At 39.2% G+C, this 23,412-nt stretch overlaps 1 protein-coding gene across 1 annotated transcript in view; it reads left to right on the forward strand.

Moving 5' to 3' along the window:
* LOC103772730 (ADAMTS-like protein 1) overlaps positions 1-23,206 on the forward strand; it is a gene marked incomplete at its 5' end in the record, with an annotated part of 62,902 nt that extends 39,696 nt beyond the window's left edge. Inside the window, 6 exons of the mRNA XM_008940073.1 lie at positions 1,385-1,496; positions 2,126-2,264; positions 13,546-13,596; positions 17,765-17,969; positions 18,953-19,100; positions 23,118-23,206. Coding sequence (XP_008938321.1) covers positions 1,385-1,496; positions 2,126-2,264; positions 13,546-13,596; positions 17,765-17,969; positions 18,953-19,100; positions 23,118-23,206 — 744 coding nt within the window. The remainder of the gene's footprint in view (positions 1-1,384; positions 1,497-2,125; positions 2,265-13,545; positions 13,597-17,764; positions 17,970-18,952; positions 19,101-23,117) is intronic.
* Between the last annotated feature and the right edge of the window lie 206 nt (positions 23,207-23,412).

Consider the following 23,412-nt stretch of genomic DNA (forward strand, 5'->3'; position numbering starts at 1 on the left):
TTTAGGACAGAACTAATTCTGTTAAGTGACTTTACTCTTCATCTAAGTCCTTTTTAACTAACTGCACTTTCTGAAGCTAATGGCAGGTTTTTGCAGAGAATGTCTGCTTCTAGCAGTGATGACGCTCCACGTTTAGAGTGTTGTGGTTTGAGGCTTGGAATGGGGGCGTGACCTTCCAGCAACTGGGAGGACCCCGGGTGGGGGTGAAACCATTGTATTCCCTCCCCTTCCCACACACACTCTGATAAGAGGCAGGGAGTGGTTTTTTGTTTCACTCTTGCCTTGGAGCTCAGAGAGGAAAGTTCTCCTTTCACTCCGTGGGACCCTGGAACCATTTCTGAGGGTTTTGTATATTTTATCTTTTGTATTATTCCCCTGGTCTTTATATATATTATTTTCCTTACCTCCCTTTTTCGTTTTCTGTTCCTTGTTGAACAATATACTTCATTTATTTCTAAAAAGTGTCTCTCTCTCTCTCTCTCGAGGGGGTGGGGGAGAGGCGAGTACACAGTTCTGTTCCGTGTGGGTCCTGCCCTGAACCCCTTTTTACACGGAACCAGGACATAGAGGTACCGCCAAGGACTGGTATGCAGAAAGGCTCTTGCTTACACTTGCTCCTGTGCAGACTAAAGTCACTGCTGAGTCTTCTGTACCATTTTGGGTGTACAGTAAGTGAGAGGTCACACTTGCAGGGAGGAGCAGATAGGACAGAGGACCCTAAACTGACCAATGAGGTGTTCCATGTAGGTCATATTCAGTACAAAGTTGAGGCATCACGAGGGTCAGTTCTCCTTCTTCAATGGTCAGTGTTCGAGAAGGACTCTGTCTGTTCTGCCTTCAGTCCCAATCCATATGTTTCTGAATCTAATTCCAGAATCAACTCATTGAATCCAGTTCCCTTCTGCTGCTCAGTCCAGTCCTGGGACTTTCCCCAGTGCCTGCCCACAGCATCAGTGGTGAGGGTGATGTAATCGCCATCAGGAGGGTTAGGTTTAACACTGATTTTGTATCAATAATTTATTGTTGTTACTTTCATTAAAAACATTTTACTTTTCTTTTCCAGTCCATAAGTCTCTCCCCATTATTCTCGTTCTCTTCTCCCTGGGGAAGGGAGAAGGGTTAATAGAGAGTGTCTGTCATTTGTCAAGTGACTGGCCCAGCTCTAACCCTTGACAACTGATTACACCTGGAAATTCATTTGACTGTTTTGCAGCCAAGATTTTGCTACCCATCTATGCTCTGTTTTGTGCATTTCATTTTCCTACTGCGAAGTATCTCTGGTATTTCACGTAGCTGCAAGATGTATCAAAGCTGCAAGATGTGGCAGAATGCTTCTTCCCAGTTTTTATGTTAGGTTCACTCTTTGGAATTACGTTTTTTTCAGATCCACTATGCTGGTGCTGCTGACAGTTCCGTTCAGTTTATCTTCTATCAGCCTATCATTCATCGATGGAGGGAAACTGATTTTTTTCCTTGTTCAGCATCCTGTGGAGGAGGTAATAAATACCACTTTTTTACTTTTACCACCAGAAACAGTCATCTGCATACAGGATCTGTCCCAACTACTGCACTCATATCTGGACATTTAAAATCGGCAAAATCTGAAAATGAAAGTAGCTACTTTTAAATGAAGGGAGGGATATAGCAACAGTGGTAGTAGCCTGTAGATTTTTTAGCACCATGACAGGCTCTGTGCATAAGTGTGTTTTGATATCCACATGACAGTATTTAATGCTACAGATGTCAAACATAAAGGCTGGTGGCATTTGGGCCCACTTTCAAACCACAATGTCTCCATTTGCCCCTGTCTCCACCAGCAGCTTTACCGTCTGAATGGAAACTGAATGTTTGACTCTTGGTGACTTGAGACACCTCAGTGCTTGTTTTTTTTTTTTTTCATTTTGCTCTAGGTTTCTTAATTTTTATTTGACCATACTGGTTGTCTTCTGTTTCCTACTGTATGTGATTTAAGTTGTTGGTTTTAATCTGACCTGTAAATCAACAGCTGTTGTGTCTAAAAGTGCTGATATTTTCAGTTTGCTTTTTACCAGACCAGAACTTAGATGCACTTCAGAGACAGGAAGAACACCACATCACACATTATTTCTTCCACTTTGTATTGCAGGTTATCAGCTGACATCTGCTGAATGTTTTGATCTGAGAAGCAATCGGGTAGTAGCAGATCAATACTGTCACTATTATCCTGAAAATATCAAGCCAAAGCCAAAACTTCAAGAGTGTAATCTGGATCCTTGCCCTGCAAGGTCAGTAAACTCTAATTTTAAAAGTGACTTGGCTTTAAAGGTGTAGAGTGAAGTAGTAACATACACTGTTACTATTGCCTGCAGTTTCATTTAGCTTACATAATTTAAACTCTTTCTTATCTTGAGGATGTATGGTATAGCTGTTTATGACCTCTACATTGCATGGACTAATTTGAAATGGTTGTTTCTTCCCCTCAGATTGTGTTTTGCCTCATTAAATGTTGTAAACTGTGAGAAAACAAATTGTCCATCATCCAGCCCCATGATCAACATGTGCCTCTTAAGTGTTAGTAATATGGTGAAAATTATCGTGGTGTAAAAATGCTGTAGGAAAATGGTCAGCATCACAATTAGAGACATCATTTTTATGGAATTTTTACATATTCTCCTTAATAAAAAGCTTACTTGTAGTCATGATGTCTTGTAAAACTGTAATGCAGGAATTTGTTCTAATTATCAGTACCCTTTGGACCTGCACAAAAGACTCCTCTCTACTACCCTGCCAAGCATTCTTTTTCAGAAGATTAATAGTAGAAAATAATATCACAGAGTCAGATTTCCCATGCATAAGAAAAGGAACAAAAACACAAAAAAGACCAGTCTTTTATTATACTGATTCTCCTGAACTTCAGTGGAAAAGTCAGGCTTCATCTGCTCATAAGATGCAAACATTTATTTGTGTGATCTAAACCTTTTAGTCTTCTTGTGTGGCTTTGCTAAAAGGTGGTTAAGCACAGCACAGCAGGCATGTGTGCAAGGAAGCCCTAAAGCCATTTATTTACCTGCTCCTTTCCCTCTAGACTAGTTTTATCAAGTATGATAAAGCAAGTTCAAACATCATCACCTAAAAAGTTGCTCTGGCCCTTCAGATTGCTAGATGTTTACATAGAAAAAGAAGATGTCCTAGCCAGGAGAAGAATGCTGTAGGAATCTATGGGACTATGTATTCACAAAACTGAGAATGATTGGTTCCCAAACCAGGTATACCAGCTTTAGAGTAGCTAGGCATTATCAGAGCAGAACAAGTCACTCTAGGCCAAAGATAATTTTTACCTCTTCTATGAAGATTTCTTTAAAGTTAAGTGACTTTTCATAACTGCAGTTAATACTCTAGGCTTCTTTGTCACTGAAGACACATTTAGCCAGAGTATGCAACAGTTTATATTCCTTTGTCCTAGTAAACACGTTTTTAATAGTAATGATGTTTGTAAATAATTAAAAGACAGATATGTTCTTATATGGTTTAAAATTTGAGTTAAAAATCTCACAGAATTAAAAAGTGGAAATATCAAATCCCAAAATCCAACATTCTCTCAGTTGTGTTGTACATTCTTTATATTGCATACTTTATCATGTATTTAATTAGGACGTATTAAGGATATAAAGTTAAGAATGGAGTTTCACTAGGGCTTTGTGAAAAGTATTTCCTGTTAGACATCTACTCAGCAGTGATTTTTCAACTTAGAGATTGCCTTCCCACAAGGCAATGCAACTAGACCGTGTTTTCCTTTAATAATGTTCTGTGAAGTTCAGTATCTGGCTTCTCTTATCACAGAACTTTCCATACAAAATTGTATGTTTAATTTCTCAGGTTATTCAAATATATTAACAGTTGTAACTAGAAACCTTACTGTAAAAAAGTTCGTGTATTTTTTTCCTCAGTGATTATCTCAGATCAAAAACTGTTTCATTGAGTTCCCCTTTGAAATTTCTGACACAAATGTCAGTAAAGTAAAGGCCAGGTATGATCAGGTAAGAGACCTAAATATGAATCCCTCAGGAAAAGGATTGCTGGAAGGTGTGAATTGATTTGGAACCTGTATTTTAGATTCATCTCTCACATTACCAGTGAGACAGTAATTTTATGTATCTGCTTTTTCTTTTTTTTCTTTTAAGCCTGAGCTGCTATTTTTAAAAATACAGTTCTGAGTCAAATACGTACATTGCCTGTGGAATTTGAACTATGGGTGTTTTTGATACTTTTCCTGATATTTTTAAAATACATTGTCAAATATTAAGACAGATAACTGCATGGTAATGGAGAAAAGAAAGAAGAAAAATAACGTCTGAGCAGATATCAGAAAGCGATTTTTGTTTTATATAAGATACAAGGTAAAGTTGTTGATATAAATACTTTGAGGAGAGGGAGAGTCATTTAGAAGTACAGCTATGCCATCCCAGGGTACAGGCTGTAACAGAGAAGAAATGGCTTTTGGGAAACATCCTGACAGAATGCCAAATTGCAAATTATTATTTTCAAAAGTGCCTTTGTAAAGTATTTAAGTATCAACAACCCAGACAGAAAACCAGAGGAAATCTGTGGTAAATTCCAAAATCCTGATGCTTCCTTATGGTCAGGAGGAGAGAGGTGAAGTAGAACAGTGGGGTCAAGAATGTGAGTGAAGAGAGCATCTTGGCTCTACAGTGACTTTGCTGTTTGGGAGCCAGTCTGCTCCACTGCCATAAAATGAGTATATTAATTTTTCCTGGCAAACCTAGGTCCAGTGAGACATAGTTGATTACTGGTTGCTGACTGTTCTTTGGTGTTCCAATGAACGTGACAGAAAACAATCATGGAAGACCACAGTGGTGCTGAATTAAGCAACCAAGAAGGGTTACTGTAGGAGAGCTTACATTAACATTTTCAGCAAAGGCTAGGCTGAAAAAAAAAGTTTAAATGAATACCAGGAATATTGTGTGGGCCTGCAGTTAGTTGCCTCTTCAGGCTTAGTAAATAGAAAGTTTTACTTTGCTGTGTTTATTATGACAAAAATTAGCAGTATTGCTGACATCTAAATTAGCAGTATTGCTGGCATCTTGAGCAGCAAAAAAAGCTTCAAGTGAATGAACATGGAAAATGAATCAACGTTTCTTCCTAGAAACCCAGTTTCTCATATACTCAGAGGAGACGCAGTGTGTGGAAGGTTATTTTTCATACATACATAATTCATACATGTTCTTTCCCAGGTTGAGTAAAGGTGGCCTGTCCACCTAGGTAAGAGTGGTGATTAGTGTCTTGTGAGATAAAGGAGGCATCATGAAACAGAGTGTCCTTTAATTCCTACATACTATCAAAACCCTGTCCAGTCTCCCTTGTTGACCTTGATTGGTATCTGACTCCTGCCTTAGAAAGACAGAAAGATCTAATTGCTTTCAATCCATTAAGACTTTACAACAGCCTCCACTTTACAGGCAAATATACATATAATGTCTCTTCAAGTAAATAGTGCAAAGTTCAATCTGGTTCACTCCCCTTCTATGTGACAAAACCCAGCATTGAGATTTCACATATTTAATTAATTGCAAATCCTTTAACTACCCAAAACTTTGCAGACTGGAGGGTATAGGAGAGTTTTTTTAGCTATCATCAGGATCTTCCTGTCTGATATTCTCTAATGAAAGGTGAATGGATATTTTTTTCTTCTTTCATTATATTTTCTTATATTTTACTTAACTGGATGTGGTAAACATTTACTTAGGACAACCCTGAGGTGTTATAAAGTGGAGATATTGTTTCTGTCATAATTCAAAGGCATGCCTCCAAAAAAGCAATTTTTACAAAGATGAAAATGCTTTTAGTGTACTCATCATTCACCAGCATACTCTATAGAGCAACATCAGTACTACTTCTGGATTTCATCTGCAGTTTTTAAGAGGGATTCCTAGCTGCACTGTTCTGCATTTTTAACTAATTTCCTCTATTTTTTGTCTATCTTTGCTACATATTAATGTGGCATTTCCTGAGTTACAAAAGCTCTACCAGTGTTTTTAAAAAGAGATTTCAATAGTGTATAAAGACTTCAAAAGGCATTGTCAGCAAAGATTCTAATTTCACACAGCAACTGTCTCAAAATTTCGTATTGGCAAGCCTGTAACATGTGGGATTCTTTTTATCACTTTGCCAGTAACACCAGTCTGATCTGTGCATGCAAAAATCCTGGAATTTGCCTATAACATTACATGTAAACCTACTGCCAGAAGTAATGAGAGTACCCATGCAAAGTCTGGGAAAAAAAATCTCTATTTCAATCAAGACTTTCAGTACTCAGAGACCTGAAGGAATTCTCAGATATCCACAGTTTATAGAGTCCTCCAGCAAAATGGCAAACTTTTCTTCCTATTCATCAAAGTTTTTCTTTTGGCATACTCGCATAACTATCCATACTAGGGGATGGTGGGGGCAGATATCAGCAAAGAGAAACTTAAATAAAATTGTGCTTTCATTTGTGATTTTTTTTTTAGCTCATTTAGCAAGAGCGATGAAGTACAAGTAAAAGCAAATAAAAGACTGCTAGTGTATTATGATCACTCCCTGTAGCCTGGAGTATCGAGAAGTTCCCAGTATAGCTGGTGATGTGTGTGTATAAAATTTCCTGGGCAACAGTGCAAAACATTTTCATGATAACTTTTTTATATTTCTTTCAAAAGAAAAGGAGGTAGTGATAAGTAAATATTCATGATTAAAAGGGCAACAAAGAGTACCCTTTTAACATTAACAGAGGTCTCCTCACTTCATTCTTGGTTGTTATCAGCTTCCCTAAATGTATTATATTAGATAGTAATTACAAGCCAAGTATAAGAGCAGTGCAGTGTTCCCATTTTCACCCCATTCTTTCTGGAAGATGAACAAAGCTTGAATGCTGCTACGTTCCTAAAAAGATGGGCTACACTTTCTGATTTACACAGTAGCAGTCATAGATCTGAGAGGGAGCTGAGACAAAATGACTCATTTATTGTTATTGCCCTCCACTGGGACATATGATAGATTTAAGTTTTGCTTTGAATACTCTTTCACATAAAATACCCCATAGTTACCACAGATACTGGGCTTTTTGACAAAACCCCAGCATTTTGCATGGATATGGGACACTGATCGTCACAAAGCCCTTTCCTGATCTCTGCCTCAGGCAAATGGTGATTTCTGTTGATTTGCATTTTTACTTAAGTTTTTAATTTGTTACAGGGAGGTTGAGAAAGACTTTCTGCCTTGCAGTGCTCTCTGAACCTTGGTTGCCTCTGATTGCTGGGTCTGGTCTCAATTTCCACAGCCAACTGTACACATATGAATGATCCTAAAGACAGGATCCAGAAAGAAAGCAAGAGATAGCTATTCTAGGAGAATAGGAGACATGGAGGTTTTAGCTGTCAAAACAGAAAAGAGAACAAACCTTTTCCATTAGGCTGGAAAAGTGAGATTGGTATTAGCAAGAAGTATACTCCCTGTAAATGAGAGAGCACAGTCAACAAACATCAGTCATTCCAGCTGTATATTGATGGAAGGTGATTTTTGAACAGTTTAGAATTTACTGAGAAATTAGCAAGGTTGCTGGAGAAATTAGGTAAAGTGTTGCAGAATGTGTGAAAAAGGGAGGGGAGTTTAGGAGGCGAAAACCAATTCAGAGCAACAGGAATGAGATACCCAGTAAGTTTTCAGGAAGGCTGACTTGGAAATAGTGGTCTATTTGAGTAGAAATGGCAGTATGTATGCTTCCAGATACAGAAGTTGTAGGTGGAGAAGTTGCTGATAATAGTGACAATGTTCTTGTAGTCATAACAGGAGGTACCTGAGATCAACAGCAAGATAAAGATGAACTAGAGATACACCTAATTCTTAAAGAGGTGATTTTCTTTTTGAGACAGACAAAACCTTGAATTTTTGGAAAGGGTAAAAGGCATTTAGCTTATTCTAGAAAAATATTTTCTCAGAACAGGCAGGGAGAGTGGGACAGGAATCATTAATCAAAATGCTTAAAGATATGAATAGCAGAGCAAATTCAGGTCTAAGGAGATTGTGCATATTAAAGAAAGACAGAAACAGAGGTAGGAAGGAGTTGTCAGGATGCATCACATAACAAACCATAAGGTGGGAAAGAAGTACTTGTGCTGCTGTGAGCCTCAAATACAGATATCCGTCTGCCCAAGATGAAGTTATGGGCAATGTATCCTTTTTAAGTCTTAGAAGAGACCAAAACTACAGCAAGTACTGGTATGATCATAGAGATCTCCACTGGATATTCAGTAATGAATATTTAATAGTGGAAAACATCAACAAATTTCCAACTCTGTATCAAACACTGCTCATCCAAGCCACCATAAAATATTAAACTGGATAAAAAAGGGGAAAAATTTTTAGAAGCATTACAGTCATGACACAGGAAAGAAATACTTTTGTTATTTCCAAATGATAACAGCCATTTCAAGCCCTGTAAAGAGATCAGGTTTTGGCAGTTTGTGGCAATGATAAATAAACCATATGTTTCTTAGAATTTGAAATCTGTACATCATGAAAAAGTCATTTATTATAAAGGTGACATATTGTTGTGCTGAACAGACATGCTGCCTAAAGTGTGAGGGTTTTTTGGATGTTGACACAAAAGGACAGCTTTCTTGGCAGTCCTTTGCATTTTCAAGGAGTTTATTCAAGCGTCCACTGACATTCCAGTTAAAATAATTTAGATAGGGGACGTTGGCTTTTACCAATTCATAAAGAACTAAGACCATATGAAAGAGTATAAAAATAGAAAATACATGGTAGTTCTTCAAGTTCTACACTAATAGAGTGTAATATGATAAGATGCTATCTATATCTCAGAGTTAAGCATGGTGCTCCAGAAGCCAGAGATATAACTCACAATGATAGCATAACTGAGAATTATGATACCTGCTCTCTGCAAATACAGGCATTCAAAAGCCAGTGTTGCCTGGACCTGCAGTGTTACTTGGAGATGTCATCAGCTGGAGCTCTGAATAGAAATAGGGATAGTTTGTAACAGAGTAACACATAGGAAATATTAACAGATACCCTCCAAGGGCCTTGATACCTGTTTCTAGGGATAGAAAGTGTTTCTGTAGCCCAAGGTCACAGAGTCACCCTGTGACATCTTCACAGAGTGCTGTAAGAGAAGGATGCCGTATCACACACCAACTTAGTGACAGGACTTTTAATGTTACACTGGGGAATATTTCACAAGCCTGTTGTCTGTCCTGTGATAATCATGGTTCTCAGGGAGGTTCTGGCTTGGTTGCTACACTCTTGACTTTTGTGATGAACTTTTTCAGATCTTTCATCTCCTTTCACTTAATGAATTAACTCTCCACAGCCACTTTAAGCCACTTTTATTATTATTTGCTGATCACTATTAATTTCTTCAGATGTAGTTCGGACCATTGTTTAGATGACAATTACTTAAATGATCTTCCTGTGCCTGGGAAGATCATGGAACAGATCCACCTAGAAGAAATGCTAAGGCACATGGAGGACAGGGAGGTGATTCAAGAGAGTCAGCATGGCTTTACCAGGGGCAAGTCCTGCCTGATCAGTCTGGTGGCTTTCTATAATCAAGCAACTACATTAGTGAACAAGGGAAGAGCTGTGGATGTCATGTATTCTGAATTTGCTAAGGCCTTTGACACTGTTCCCCATAACATCCTCCTTTCTAAGTTGGAGAGATATGGGTTTGATGTGTGGACTGCTCGGTGGATAAGAAACCGGCTGGACGGCCACATCGAGAGAGTAGTGGTCAATGGCTCGATGTCCAGATGGGCAAAGGTGACAAGCGGTGTCCCTCAAGGGTCCATACTGAGGTTGGTGTTGTTTAATACCTTCATCAATGACACAGACAGTGGCACCGAGTGCACCTTCAGCAGGTTTGGTGATGATACTAAGCTGGGCGGTGCAGTTGACATGCCAGAGGGACAGGAGGCCATCCAGAGGGACTTGGACAGGCTGGAGAGGTGGGCTCTGGTAAACCTTAGGAGGTTCAACAAGGCCAAGTGCAGGGTCCTGCACCTGGGCTGGGACAACCAGCATTACCAGTACAGGTTGGGAGAGGACATGCTAGAGAGCAGTCCTTTGGAAAAAGACTTGGGGGGTACTAGTCTTTCGAAAAAGACTTGGGGGCACATAAGCCACCAATGTGCAGCGGCAGCCCAGAAGGCCAATTGAATCCTGGGCTGCATCAAAAGAAGCGTGGCCTTCTTTTTTGTGGAGAGAGGTGATCCTGCCCCTCTACTCTGCCATGGTGAGACCTCACCTGGAGTACTGTGTCCAGCTCTGGAGCCCCCAGCACAAGAAGGACGTGGAGCTGCTGGAGCATGTTCAGGGGAGAGCCACAAAAATGATCAGAGGGCTGAAGCAGCTCTGCTGTGAGGACAGGCTGAGGGAGTTGGGATTGCTCAGCTTGGAGAAGAGGAGGCTCCAAGGGGACCTTATAGCGACCTTCCAGTACCTGAAAGGGGTCTACAAGGAAGCAGAGGAGGGACTATTCACAAAGGTTTGTAGTGACAGGACGAGGGGTAATGGCTTTAAGCTAGAAAAGGGTAGATTTAGGTCAGACATTAGGAAAAAGTTCTTTACTATGAGGGTGATAGACCACTGGAATAGGTTGCCCAGAGAGGTGGTGGAGGCCCCATTCCTGGAGACATTCAAAGTCAGGGTTGATGAGGCTCTAAGTAGCTTGATCTAGTTGGTGATGTCCCTGCTTATAGCAGGGTGGTTGGACTAGGTGACCTCTGGAGGTCCCTTCCAAACCAAAAATTCTATGATTCTATGGCATAGTCCCTGCCATGCAGATCATTTATTCTTAAGTGTGGCAAATTTCAATGAAGGCTTAAATCTTAGCTGTGCAGGTCCCCATCAGGAAAGAGGTGTAACTTAAGGAGGGGTAGCTTAAAGAGGAAAAATAGCTACCAGGGAAGACAATGACAAGTAAGACATTCAAGCTGTGGGCATCCATTCCAGGGGAAAGCCAAACATGTGCACAGATGGCAGACCTGGGTGCAGCACACCCACCTCTGGCATCGGCAGCTTCCTTGGCAGTTGGACATATGCCTTGGAGGAGCAACTGTGCTGAAGCTGCCAGCACTCAGGAGGAAAATAAAACAATCTGCAGAGTATATGACACAACATGTTGGTCTGAAAGGTCCAGGAGATTTCAGACATATGAGACACAACAGCTTTTCAAAATAATTTGCTTTGTGCTCTGCTCTTGCTAAAGCAGGTTTGCTCTAGCTATTGTTTGAATGAGTCCTGTTAGCTACTCCCACACCAGTCAGGAATCTCAATGTAGTAGAGGCATTGTTATTTGTTCTCTTCACTTAACACATGATCTCCTTTACATTGTCTGAGAAACGTAGAGTGAACAAAGCCCATAAACTAGATACCTTCTGCCTTTTATAAGGGTGTGATAGATTCATGGAATTGAAACCATTTTGTCCAGTCAAAAAGTACAGGTTTCACAGAAGTGATCCCGTTTATTAGAAAGAAAATACTTCTTACTGCAATGAGTGAGAAATGTTTTGAAATCTGTTTCTTTCTTAGGTAGCAGATGCTGTTACAATTACTTATTTTCTGGAATTGGTATATTAATTGGTTTTTTCAAACTGCTTCTCAGCAAGCTTGATGAGCTGGAAAGTGCTAAAGGCTTCAGAGTGGAACTTCAGCAAAAGTGATAGAAAAGTCAGGAAAACTGCAGAGCTTCCTAAAAGTATGAGCAATAATACCTCAAGAAAAAAAATCCCCTTCCATCTTCTTATACTAGTACACAATTCCTCAAACTTCCCCAGGCATTTACCCGTCAAGTTCAATCTCAAAAGGCTTGTTCATTCATTCGCCATACTGTCTATGACCCATGTGTCTTTTCCAGAGTTTCCCAGTGCCAGAACTGCCTCTCCAAGATTTTTAGTTTTTTTGTGAAGACAGGCAGCTCTCTGAAGATGCAAATAAACACACTGATGCAGAGAGCTTCTGTGATTGCAGAGGCTGCTAATCTTAGAAGGAGCTGTCTAGTCCCCATCACGCACTGCCAGGGCTCCAGCGTCTGTCCATGCTTTAGCCCCAAAATTCCAGCATGCTGACCTGGCGCTGACTCCTCGCTGTGAAAACACAAAGGGTTTCATTCTTCTGCCGTGGACAAGTTATGCACATGAAAACCCTGTTGACTGAAAGGAGAAGAGACCCCTTTAGCCTTAGCTTGACAAGGCTTCTTTGAATGCTCACAGCTTTTTTCAGTGAACTGTGTTGAGAATGGAGAATACTTTGTCCCTTCCCCCTCCTTTGCTCATTCCCCCTTGCAGAAATCTGTAGCAGCATACCTAGCACCTCTCATCTGTATAAGACTCTTGAAACACATCTTCATTATTTTCAGTCAGATTCCTCTCTCCATAATTTAGTTAGGGAGACTTTTTTTTTATTTTAATGCAATTGGCATTCACTTTTTGATGGTTCTACCCACCTATCCCATTCAAGTCCCTTGTTTGACAGTGGCTTTGATGAAGCATATAGATTAGGTGCTCTAGGATCCTCTGTTTGACGTTAATAGATACACCAGATAACTGAGAGACAACATGGGTAGAATCAGAATCAGTCAAATTCTGAGTCAGAATCGATAAAAATAAAAGATGAAATTCCAGGCTAGCAATTCAGTGCAATACAATGCGACCTTGCAGTTGCCAACAAGTCAAGTGACATCCATCTCAGACATAACTGGCATGCTAATCATTCAGATAATTACTAATTTTGAACAGTACACTATTGCCTTCTATAACCTTTAGATGCTCTATCATTTAGATATTATACCAATAACATTACAGAAAAAAAGTCAACCAACTAAACAAAGAAAAAAACAACCTGATGTCTTACTCTTCTCTCCAGCTCTTTCTTTCTTCAAATAAAGACATAGGTTCTGAAAACAAATGAAATTGGGCTGATTTAAGATGGAAAGACAACAACTGCAGAATTGAATTCTTGCACTGGGTTTTCCTGAGTTTCTGATTCTGACCACTTTGAAAGCAGATGTTTTATCTGAAGGGCAGAAACAGCCATGTAATAGTTTTTAAAAAGGGGTTTGATCTAGAGCTCTCTGAAGCAGAAATAAATCCCCCTGCTTTCTTCAGTGACTTTGGATCTGAGTTCCAAGGAAATGTTAACTGTAATTTATTTTTTTTTTAATGGCAGATAGTAACTATGTCATTTTTAATAATATTTGGGCAACTAATTTGGATGACATGGGGTAACGGATTGCTTCTTAGTCAAACAGTAATTTATTCACAAGAATAAAGTAGTAATCAGTTGTTAATTCTTTGAATGACTCAGAAACAGTAGGATGGGAGCATAAGTATTTTTTTAATTGTGAGAGCAACTTAGGTTGAATATCTTGTTTGTTTAGGGATTTTTGTAATATTGTGTAAAAAAAAAAACCAAACTTGTATAATGTAATCATTTAGTGTTTATTTTATTATGTGTACCTTCTACTCAGAGGGTTGGCATTATTGTTCCTAACAGTGATGGATACAAGCAGATCATGCCCTATGACCTCTACCATCCCCTTCCTCGGTATGTAAAACATTTAACCAGATGCTATAGGATTAGCAAGTACATTTACTTCTTTTCTTCTCTTCTCTGCAGTTCTGCTTTGCTATCAAACTGAGTTAACAGATGCTGCTTTTCTCATGCTCTGAATTTCTGCAGATTAACCTGGAGATGCTCAATTGCTAATCTGTTATTATAAACTCTGTTGTTATAAACTCCATTGATGCAGAACTGAAACAGTATTCTAGGTGAAGCAGCAATACAGATTTATTAAGTGTGTAACCCTTTTCTGTCTCTCTTTCGCCACCCTTCGTCCCCACCTCCCCTCTTCTCTCGCACCTTTTCTTTTTCCTTCCCTTCAGTCATCTCTGAACAGAACTATATGTCCCATTGTAATGAGTCCCTCTCTGTCCAGTGGTGCTGCTTCTTGCCTGCTTATAAACAGTGAGATTTTGGGTTTAAACAGTACTAGTGTTATGCTCTGATCCTGCAAACTCGTGCTAATGCCTTCCCCAGGGGCATTAATCCTTTGGCTTTTCTAAGAAATCTGAGATCAGGATCAGAAATAGGATTAAGGCTTGATTTTTGTTATTTATTTACTCTCAATTAAAAGGTCTTTAATTCAAGACTTGAGATTCTCATGAAAATAATCACTTGAGTAATTATTCTTAAAGCAGAAAATAAACTGGTGCTGATAAAAATGTTTAGCAGCTGAAGGATAATATCCTTTTTGTTTTGAAATACTGCCTATACATGCAATACTATTGTGCTGTGTTTCCTTCTTCATTAATTTATTGTGTCATGGTGTTTGAAATCACAGAAAAAAAACTCTCTAGGCAACTTGTTAGCCTCATTCTGGTGAGGAAACAATCTTCATCAAACCACGGTGAAGTTTAATGCAGAGAACTTTCAGCAGCAGTGTCCAAGCACAGTGCATTCATGTTCAACAGTCCCCAGCCAAACCATGCACCCAACCTAAACTGTGAGTGAGAAGACAAGGACAGTGGCTAACTTGACAAGCATTGTGGTTGCCATTCATGTTGACACCCTCTATCAATCATTTGTGTCATTTGGCTTTTGTCTTCCTAGCTGAGTGCTTATGGTTATGTAAACACGGTCATTATCACCAAATATTTGTGAGATACACTTATAAAATATATCCCTACATCTAATTCCTTTTTTACTGGAAAATATTTTTCTCTGTTCTTTATTAAGGGAAAAAAAAAAACCAACACTCCAGATACTTACCTCCCAACCTAACAAAACAAGCCCCGGTTAGTAAAGAACACAGAAGTTAGAGAGTATGAATACAGGGCTTAACACTTTAGCTTTAAATAAAACAGATTTTATTTCAATTGTTTACAAAAGGTACATATATCGACAGAAAATGGCGAACAATTTTATATCAGAGGATGATTCAGCAGTACTTAACAGTGGAGCAACTGTATTTAAGGAAAATGCATCCTGAGATCCTGAGCTGGCAGCTACTCAGAGGGTTTTTTTACTGCTGAAGAAAATCCAAAACAAAGGATCAAAACGCCCTGAGGCATTCAGTAACACTGCAAGAAAAAAACAAACAAAAAAAATACAAAAAAACAAAACAAAACAAAACAAAACAAAAAAAAAAAACCAAAAAAAAAAAAACCAACTCCCTGAAAATGATCAAAAGGCTGAGTCTGTTTCTCAAGATGTTCTGGATTATGGACTCACCCTGTAATAGTCGTTTTTACATCCACTCTCCCAGCCACACTATTCCCCCTGAACCCCTGCCATCGATTGCTCAGACTGCAACTGCTGGCTGGGACATCTCCTTACATTTTTCCCTCTGTTGTTTCACTTCCCCTTTTTTTCCTCTCTCCCACTCCCAAGTGTGTTCTGACAAACCCATGAACAGGGATCAGGTCTTCCTCACTCCCCCCAAGAGGGAAGATGCAGTCACATGTCTCTTCTCCAAACCTCAGGGGCAGCATAAACTGAGCAGACCATGAGGTTGGCATGAGGCAGGGCCAAGTCAGGGGGATAAAAAATGTCTTTCCTCTGAACCTGCAGAGTTTAGGCAAAAAATAAATAAAACACAACCAACCAACCAATCAATCAAACAAACAAAACCCACCAAAAAAAAGAAAAAAAAAAAAAAAGTCAAGCCAGATAAGCCTTGGTTGCATTACCTGTCTGAGACTGGCACCTAATACCAGGGAAAAGCAACAAACATGGAGAAGTGGACAACAAATTTGGGAAGGCATCTTTGCAAGATCCTCCTGCTGCAAACCCTCAGCCTTGATTGTATTCATGAAGAGAGAAAGATACAGTCTAGTGTAAGTGGTGCTTGCTTTTAATTCACCATCAATTCCTTTCACAAATTCTCGACCATTGTTTCACCCTTTGTATCTCAAAAGGAGCTGTGAAAGCTGCTTTAAGAGCAACTGAGAAACTTCACCTTCCTTTCTTACACTCATACAAAACCTGAGGACCAAACTGCTTGCCTAGATTTAAGCTGCTTAGTATTGCTAAGATTGCTTAAGGCATCTGCAAACTTACCCCAAAGACTCCAGGGAATTCCCTGGTTCCATCCTATATTGTGCCTGAGAAAAGCTGGCTCAGGCTGGTTGCTGCAGTTTCTGCTGTTCATGAGTTCCAATTTGAGGCCTTTTCATTTAGATTTGTGGTAGCAAGAAAACTTAGCTGTATGACAAAAAGCTTGCCCAGCAGAGCCGCATTGCTAAAGTATTGCTAAAATTACCCGTTCATGACATATGTGGCTTACGCTGAACATATTATGGTGATGGCTATGGCATGATGTAAACAGTTTCACCACTTCTTAGTGATGTCATAAGATTAATCAGTGGTTTCCCTATTCATAAAGAGCTATTAACATAAGCCATTTCACGTTGGGTTTTATGGCACTTTCAGGCAATAGCCAAGTATGGGTAGCATTTACATGTACTGGAGCTGATGAGAAAAAAGCCGATATGATGAAAAATCAGGGAGAAAGACAAGCATTTCTCACACTGCTTACCAATCTTGGTAATCTTGTGATTGTTACTTAATAAGAATAATTCCTTTGTGTTAGGGAATTGGGAGGAAAAAAACCTCACCTTTCATTTTTTTTGCTTTCTTGCCTGAAAGAGGAAACAAGTGCTGCTTTTTGGAAAAAAAAAAAGTATATTAATTTTTAAGTCAAAAAAATGAAAACTTCTGAACAAACCCATTGTTTCAAACACTATTTCTAATGGCTGTATAAAAAAGACATTTGCCTTTTGGAAAAAAAAAAAAAAAGGGATTTTGTGAAATATTCCCAGGTAGATAAACATGCACAATTTTATACCATCAGACATGCACAGGATTACACAGGAATGTCCACACTGGATTATGACAACGGCTCCAGATCCTCTTTGTGACAATGACGTGAATATATGAGAGAAAATACCAGACTATTTTATGTGGACAGATATATATATGTATAAAGCAGTACATACTTTTTTATGCATGCATCACTGTAAAAGGACTGTTCTCATAAGTTTGCATATTTAACTTCCAGAATATATACATTGTTCTGTGGATTTGTCATCACACTCAATACCATCTGCAGAGGAAAGCTGTTTTCTCAGTCCCTCTCACTGCCTCAAACGTAAGGAAAAAAAGCCCAAATGGTTTATCCATCAGAGGCCATGTAGCTTATCAGTATAGTCACGTCTTCTTTCCGATAGTTTTCTCACATCTTCTATTTTATTTTTTTTTACCTCAACTCTATTGTTTCCCTGGAAAGAAAACTGCTGTTTCCTTGTATGTGCTTGCAAAAAAGAACATCAGCTTCAGAGCAGACTGGGCTTCCAGTGATTGGTGGCAAAGATTCCTCAGAACATGACAGATTGTGAAAATACAATAATCCCAGCAATCAAATAAAAGGAATTAAGTTTAAAGTATTTAGAGTTTTTGTGGTGGTACTTGTTACCCGGTCAGTGGGAGAGAGGAGTCACATATTGCTAATCTGTGATTTAGAGACAGCAGCCAGGAGAGTACTTGGTTGTTATGGTGATTTAAGAAAATAGATATGATTAATTTTTACTGACATTAAGCAAAAGACAGATAGCAGTTTATGCATTTAGGGAGTGCATGTAAGGGTAGGGGCAGCAGGGGTTCCTTTTCCTGAGGCCTCTCTGTTTTGTTTGTTTTGTTTTTGTTTTTTTCCCAGATGGGAAAGTACACCCTGGACTGCCTGTTCCTCATCATGTGGAGGGGGCATTCAAAGCCGCAGCATCTCATGTGTGGAAGAAGACATTCAGGGGCATATCAGCCCTGTGGAAGAATGGAAATGCATGTATACTCTAAAGATGCCTGTTGTCCAGCCTTGCAATATATTTGACTGCCCAAAATGGCTTGCTCAGGAATGGTCTCCGGTAATCAGCTTAACTTTGTTGGGTTTTTATTTACCACACCAGGGATATATCTTAAATTATAGTTTAATGAGCTTGTGGGAGTAGGAATATTCACTACTTTCTTTCCTCTGTTTTAAGTTATGCTATTTGTCTAACCACAAAGAAAATACTCAGGAGTAATTTATTAATAAGCATAACACGATTAAGGAGAATGATGGAAAAATAAACCAGATCTGTAATGTTAATAAGTGAACTTCTGCTAATAATAATCTGTGAACAAAAAAGAAATGCACAAACCAAAACCAGGAAGGATGTAGTTGTGTATCTTTATTACAACTTTCAGCCGTAAATCGGATATTGCTGAGAAATTGCCAGATATACATAAAGCCATGAATTACCCTGCTCTTTGTTGCTTGTAGTTTTCTGTTTCTGATTCACCTTTCCTTCTGTACAAAACTAGCTGTCTTTGAAATGCCTTTCTACAAAAGTAGAAAAGTACTTTTATTTCTACATAAAGACCTAATCTTGAGTGCAGTTTCTCACCACCCTAGTTTTGTCTGAGGAAAGAAAGCTTAAATAATTTCCCATTCTGTTTGTGCCATGTAGCTGAGTGCCACCCTTGTTAACCCGTAAACCCCAGTACTTTGTCCAAGCAAAGCAGAGTGGCTCCAGATGAAACTGACAGGGCGTTGCTGAGCATACCCAATATGGCATAGATGGCCACGAGCCAAGCAGCCAACACTGAGAGAGTGGCACTGCAAGAGACATACAACAACAAAATGTCCAAACAAAGTAAACGCGCAGAGCAAAAAGGCAAAAAAATCTGTCAATTTTATACATTACCCATAACTACCAATTACTATAAATAACTTCTGTTCAGGGTTGGGTGTTTCTGCATCATGGTTTGCTCTTTGATATACACACACTTCTAGTTCCTATTCCCCTTTTATCACTCCTGTGATCTATCACATGCACTTTGTGTTTTTGTCTTTTCTTTTCCCCAGTGCACTGTGACCTGTGGACAGGGACTCAGATACCGCGTGGTTCTTTGCATCGATCACAGGGGGATGCATACAGGAGGCTGTAGTCCTAAAACAAAGCCACACATAAAAGAAGAATGCCTTGTACCCATTCCTTGCTACAAACCCAAAGGTAATGAGCCAGAATGATTCTCATAAATTTTTCAGAGCTCACCGGTGTTGAGCAGTTGTTTGTTGCTGGTAGCAGTGTTTCCACCTACACAGATTTGTGAATTTGTATCTTTAAGGCCTGCCATTCCTATCCCTCCTAGCAAGCTGGAGTGAATGCTGTCCCCTTCCTCTTTCTTAGAAGCTCTTGGGTGTTCTCTCTTAATTTGGCGTAGCAGATCAAGCAATATAAATGTAAATTTGACCACAGTGAAACCAGGTTTGACCTCACTGATTGTGTCTGAGCTAAATTTGACCTTTATTTTAAAAGACATTAAATATATGAATAACACTTACGGTAGATGAATGTAGCTATAATTTTAAAGTGCCTGTTCATAACTTGGAGTTTGAAATAGGTCAGAAGCAAGCATTGCATATCCCAGCATGAAGTTATTCTTAGTTGCAAGGCTGCAAAATTTGGAAGACTGTTAGACTTGAAACATCTTATAGCAAGGAGTACTCCTACACAATTTGTGAGCAATTTCCTGACTTGAGCCTCAGACAGAAATACTGGGTTAAATTGTGTTGAGAGAAGTAAAAAATATTTCTGCAGCTGTTTGGAGGTTCCTGGGGGGTGGGAATGCTAGAAAATATCCTGAGGACTGGATTGGGGCAGTAGCCAAGTGCAGCAGGCACATGTATTAGACTATTTCCACAGGCATATCAATGTGCATGTGTTCATGCATGTGTACAGGTCTATCAATACAACTTCCACATCTTTATGCTGACTAATTTATGGAAACTTCTGGGCTACAGCAATAGAGGTGATTTTAATAACATAGAATTACAGAATTGTTTTGATTGCAGAAGACCTTTAGGATCATCGAGTCCAACCACTAACCTACCACTACCAACCCCACCATTAAAACCACCTCCCTCAGTACCTTACCTACATGTCTTTTAAATACTTCCAGTTTTCATAAACTGGAGACTTAAACCTCACCATAAAAGTTCAATTTCTTCAAAAAAAGTAATTGCTATCCTGCTATGTACTAACAGCACTTACTATGAAGCCCTGTGAAATAAGTGACCCGTGACCTCATGCTGACCCAAGATGGAACGGTGAAATTTTGTATTTTAATTTCTGTACTTAGTGGCCTATGTTGGACACACTTGCCAAGCTTCAAGATGCCAGCTTATCCAGATCATGAGAATTCTCTGTGTCTGCCAGCCACTGAAGTGACAAAACCTAAACACAGGGCCTCTGGGGAGCAGTGAAGATGTTTCAACTGTATTTTTGCTGGCTAACGTGAACTCACCCTGTCCACCTTCCAAGATGAAGAAAAAAGTCCCTGTGACTGTGTTAGCATGACTCTGAGACTCAAACAGGGATTCAGGGGTTTGAACTCCACTAGTCAGCTGCTTTTATGGGACTTTAACTGTTTATGGTACTCACAGAACAGGTAAAGCAAGATCCTGTCTGCCTGCAGGATACAGTGTAACCAAAATGCAGTAAGACAACAAAAATCAGATGTTGCAAAGCACTCACAACTGACTTCTGCCTAGGGAACCTGGGAAGGGTGAAAGACCAGCCAGCAAGGCTGTGTTTGCCTGCAGCTGTTAAGAAGTCTCCTCCACAATGGGATTTGCTTTGGAACAAAGTAAATTGCTTCCCAGAAGTCCACCCTTGCATCTTTACCTTGGATAAACTCTTGTGCTGCCTTTTGCAGTACATACATGATTAATTTTTCATTGTAAGGAGTTACTTCTTTCTTCCATTTTTTCCAGTGTTATGCAAAGTCCTACTCAAAGCGTACTCTGTTGCTTGGGTTTAATTTTACTCCTCAGTTCTGCAATGCTCTCACAGTTCTCCCTTCATATGGTGATGGAAGAGTCCTGTACCTGAAGGCTGAATGGTGCTTTTTAGGAGAGGGTTGGACCAAATGATATCCAGAGGTCTCTTCTAATCTAAATTATTCTATTTATGTGTTAGATGTTTGTCCTTTTTATTTCACAACTCTAGAACCAGAAATTTATAGCAGGAGGGGTAGCAAAGTACCTCTCCTCTATTAAACGTTTTTAATCTTAGTCTGCTTTTTCCTTTGGTGGATTAGTTTAAAGCAGAAAACCAATATTGCTAGATGACTAAAGCACCAATGTAAAAAATTCCTTCTGAGGAATTCCATCTTTGAGTATACTCTGCTAAACAACAATAGAAAGCAAATAGTTCATGCAATATATTTCATTATACTTTGTTCAAGCACTGATGCACTTTCTCTTACACCAATAATGGGAAAAACACCTGGATATCCCTGGATTAAGTAATGATTTTCAGTTTTAACAGAGAGGGTATATTAATCTAATACAGCTTGTTGTATAATATGGGATTTAAGTGTTTTTACTGAAACTGCTTTATAAGAGGAGAGATTTCACTTTAATCTCCAAAGGCAAAAATTCTGCCTTCACTTATGTTACGAGTGCTTTTTTGTTTGTTTTTGTTTTTATTTTGGGGCAAAGCACACTGTAAAACATCAACTTTCTAATCCTCTAATAAATTTTAGATTATAGTTAAGTAGAGCTCTAAACAAAGAGTTATTAAAAAGCCACATACCAGGCAACCGTACATAAAAGTTTTGCTTTTTAAGTGCTTGTATCCTAGCAAAAAAAAGCACAAAAGATTGATCTGGCTTTCCAAAATCCATCAAACAAGCTGCAGAACATATAAATAGAATTATCTCCTACATATTTTGGATAACAAATGGGGTAAAATATAGATCAAACTAAGCTGTGCTGGCAAATAGTCTTCTTTAAATTACATTAATAAGTTAGAGTAAGAGCTTGGCAAGCTATTTATAAAAGAGAGAAGAATAGGAACTATATTACCATCCCTTTTTTCCTCAGCTGATAACTTTACCCAAGGAAATTTGCTTGGTTAAAGTTGCAATAGCTGTGAAACCAAGCTGTAAGTTGTTTTTCCTCTATAAGACAACTAACAGATGGGAAATTTCATGTGCATATGTGAAAGGTTTGTTGTTGTGCACAACAATCAAAGAAAACTCATGACTGTTCTGAATGACATTAATCTGCTCCCATTGGCAAGTACAAATCCATGAACTACATAAACCTGAAATGCTTTAGGTGATTTGTGAGTGGCAAATAGGTCTGGCCTTGGTTCTCCTCAGCGGTCCGAGTTTTTCTCCCTTTTCTTTGTGTTTTTTCCCCTGATCGCAGCCCAAAACATTTTGTTGAAATGTAGAGCTCTTTCTTGAATTATAGTGCCAAATTTGCTCTTGCTTTATACCCGTGTAGAGCTAAAACAGCTCCACCGCCTTCAACTCAAATACTCCACTTTGACACTGCAAGAAAGTGGAGTTGGCTCATGAAGCAGCATGGCCCTGCATTCCCCAGAGCACAGCAGAACACATCCTGGAAGGGAAGAAAAGCAGGTTTACTGTTTTCCATCAGAAATGACAGAAAAAGTATCAAGTTCATATTTTTAAATCCACATAGTTGATGAACTGATAAAGTTGAAAAGTATATCTGGGCCATTTTATTACAGTTCCTCTGTTTTTATGTGATATCAAAAACAAGCCTAATGTGTCTTCTGAAGTTCTAAAATTTAAGAATAAACACGTGGGTTTTATGCATTTTGCCTTTGCAGTGTCAGTGGAGGCCTGTTACACTTACACAACTCCCTCCAAAAAATGCATTCCAGTGTGCCTACTTTTACAGCCCAGTTGTATAGTCTGAAAAGTGACTTAATTTGCCTTTCTGGCTGTAGAATGCTATAGACCTTCCAGCTTCAACAGTGTACTATTTAGACATTTAACCTTGCAAGCAGTATAGTCCAGGTAAAAAAGAAGTTTCTTTCTGTCTCTCCTGCTCTCCTTTTTCTCTCTTTCTTCTTTGTACTCATATTCCATGTGGATACAGACACACGTGCATGACAGGCATGCTCAGCAAGAGAGGATGGGAGCCTGGCAGATGTGTAGCAGCATTACTGCATGCTTCCTATTTTCATATGCTTCTGTTTGTTCTGTAGAGAAACTTCCCGTGGAAGCAAAGCTGCCATGGTATAAGCAGGCTCAAGAGCTGGAGGAAGGAGCAGTGGTGTCTGAAGAACCATCGTAAGTCTTAAAAATTTGCTTACAACAGTTTCTCATGGTGTGGGGATCTGAGGTTTGCACTGACCTAATGCAGTCTCTTGGAGTTGTGTTTGGCCTCATTAGGAGTGTAAAGGCTAAACCCAACCCTGTGGCAATAAATGATCTTAAGGATGTGTCATGCTTAGGTATGAATAAAGAGAATTCAAGAGGGCAAATGCAGGTTTAGTTTGA

Source organism: Merops nubicus, unplaced genomic scaffold, assembly GCF_000691845.1.
Source record: "Merops nubicus isolate BGI_N331 unplaced genomic scaffold, ASM69184v1 scaffold15035, whole genome shotgun sequence".
Lineage (NCBI taxonomy): Eukaryota > Metazoa > Chordata > Aves > Coraciiformes > Meropidae > Merops > Merops nubicus.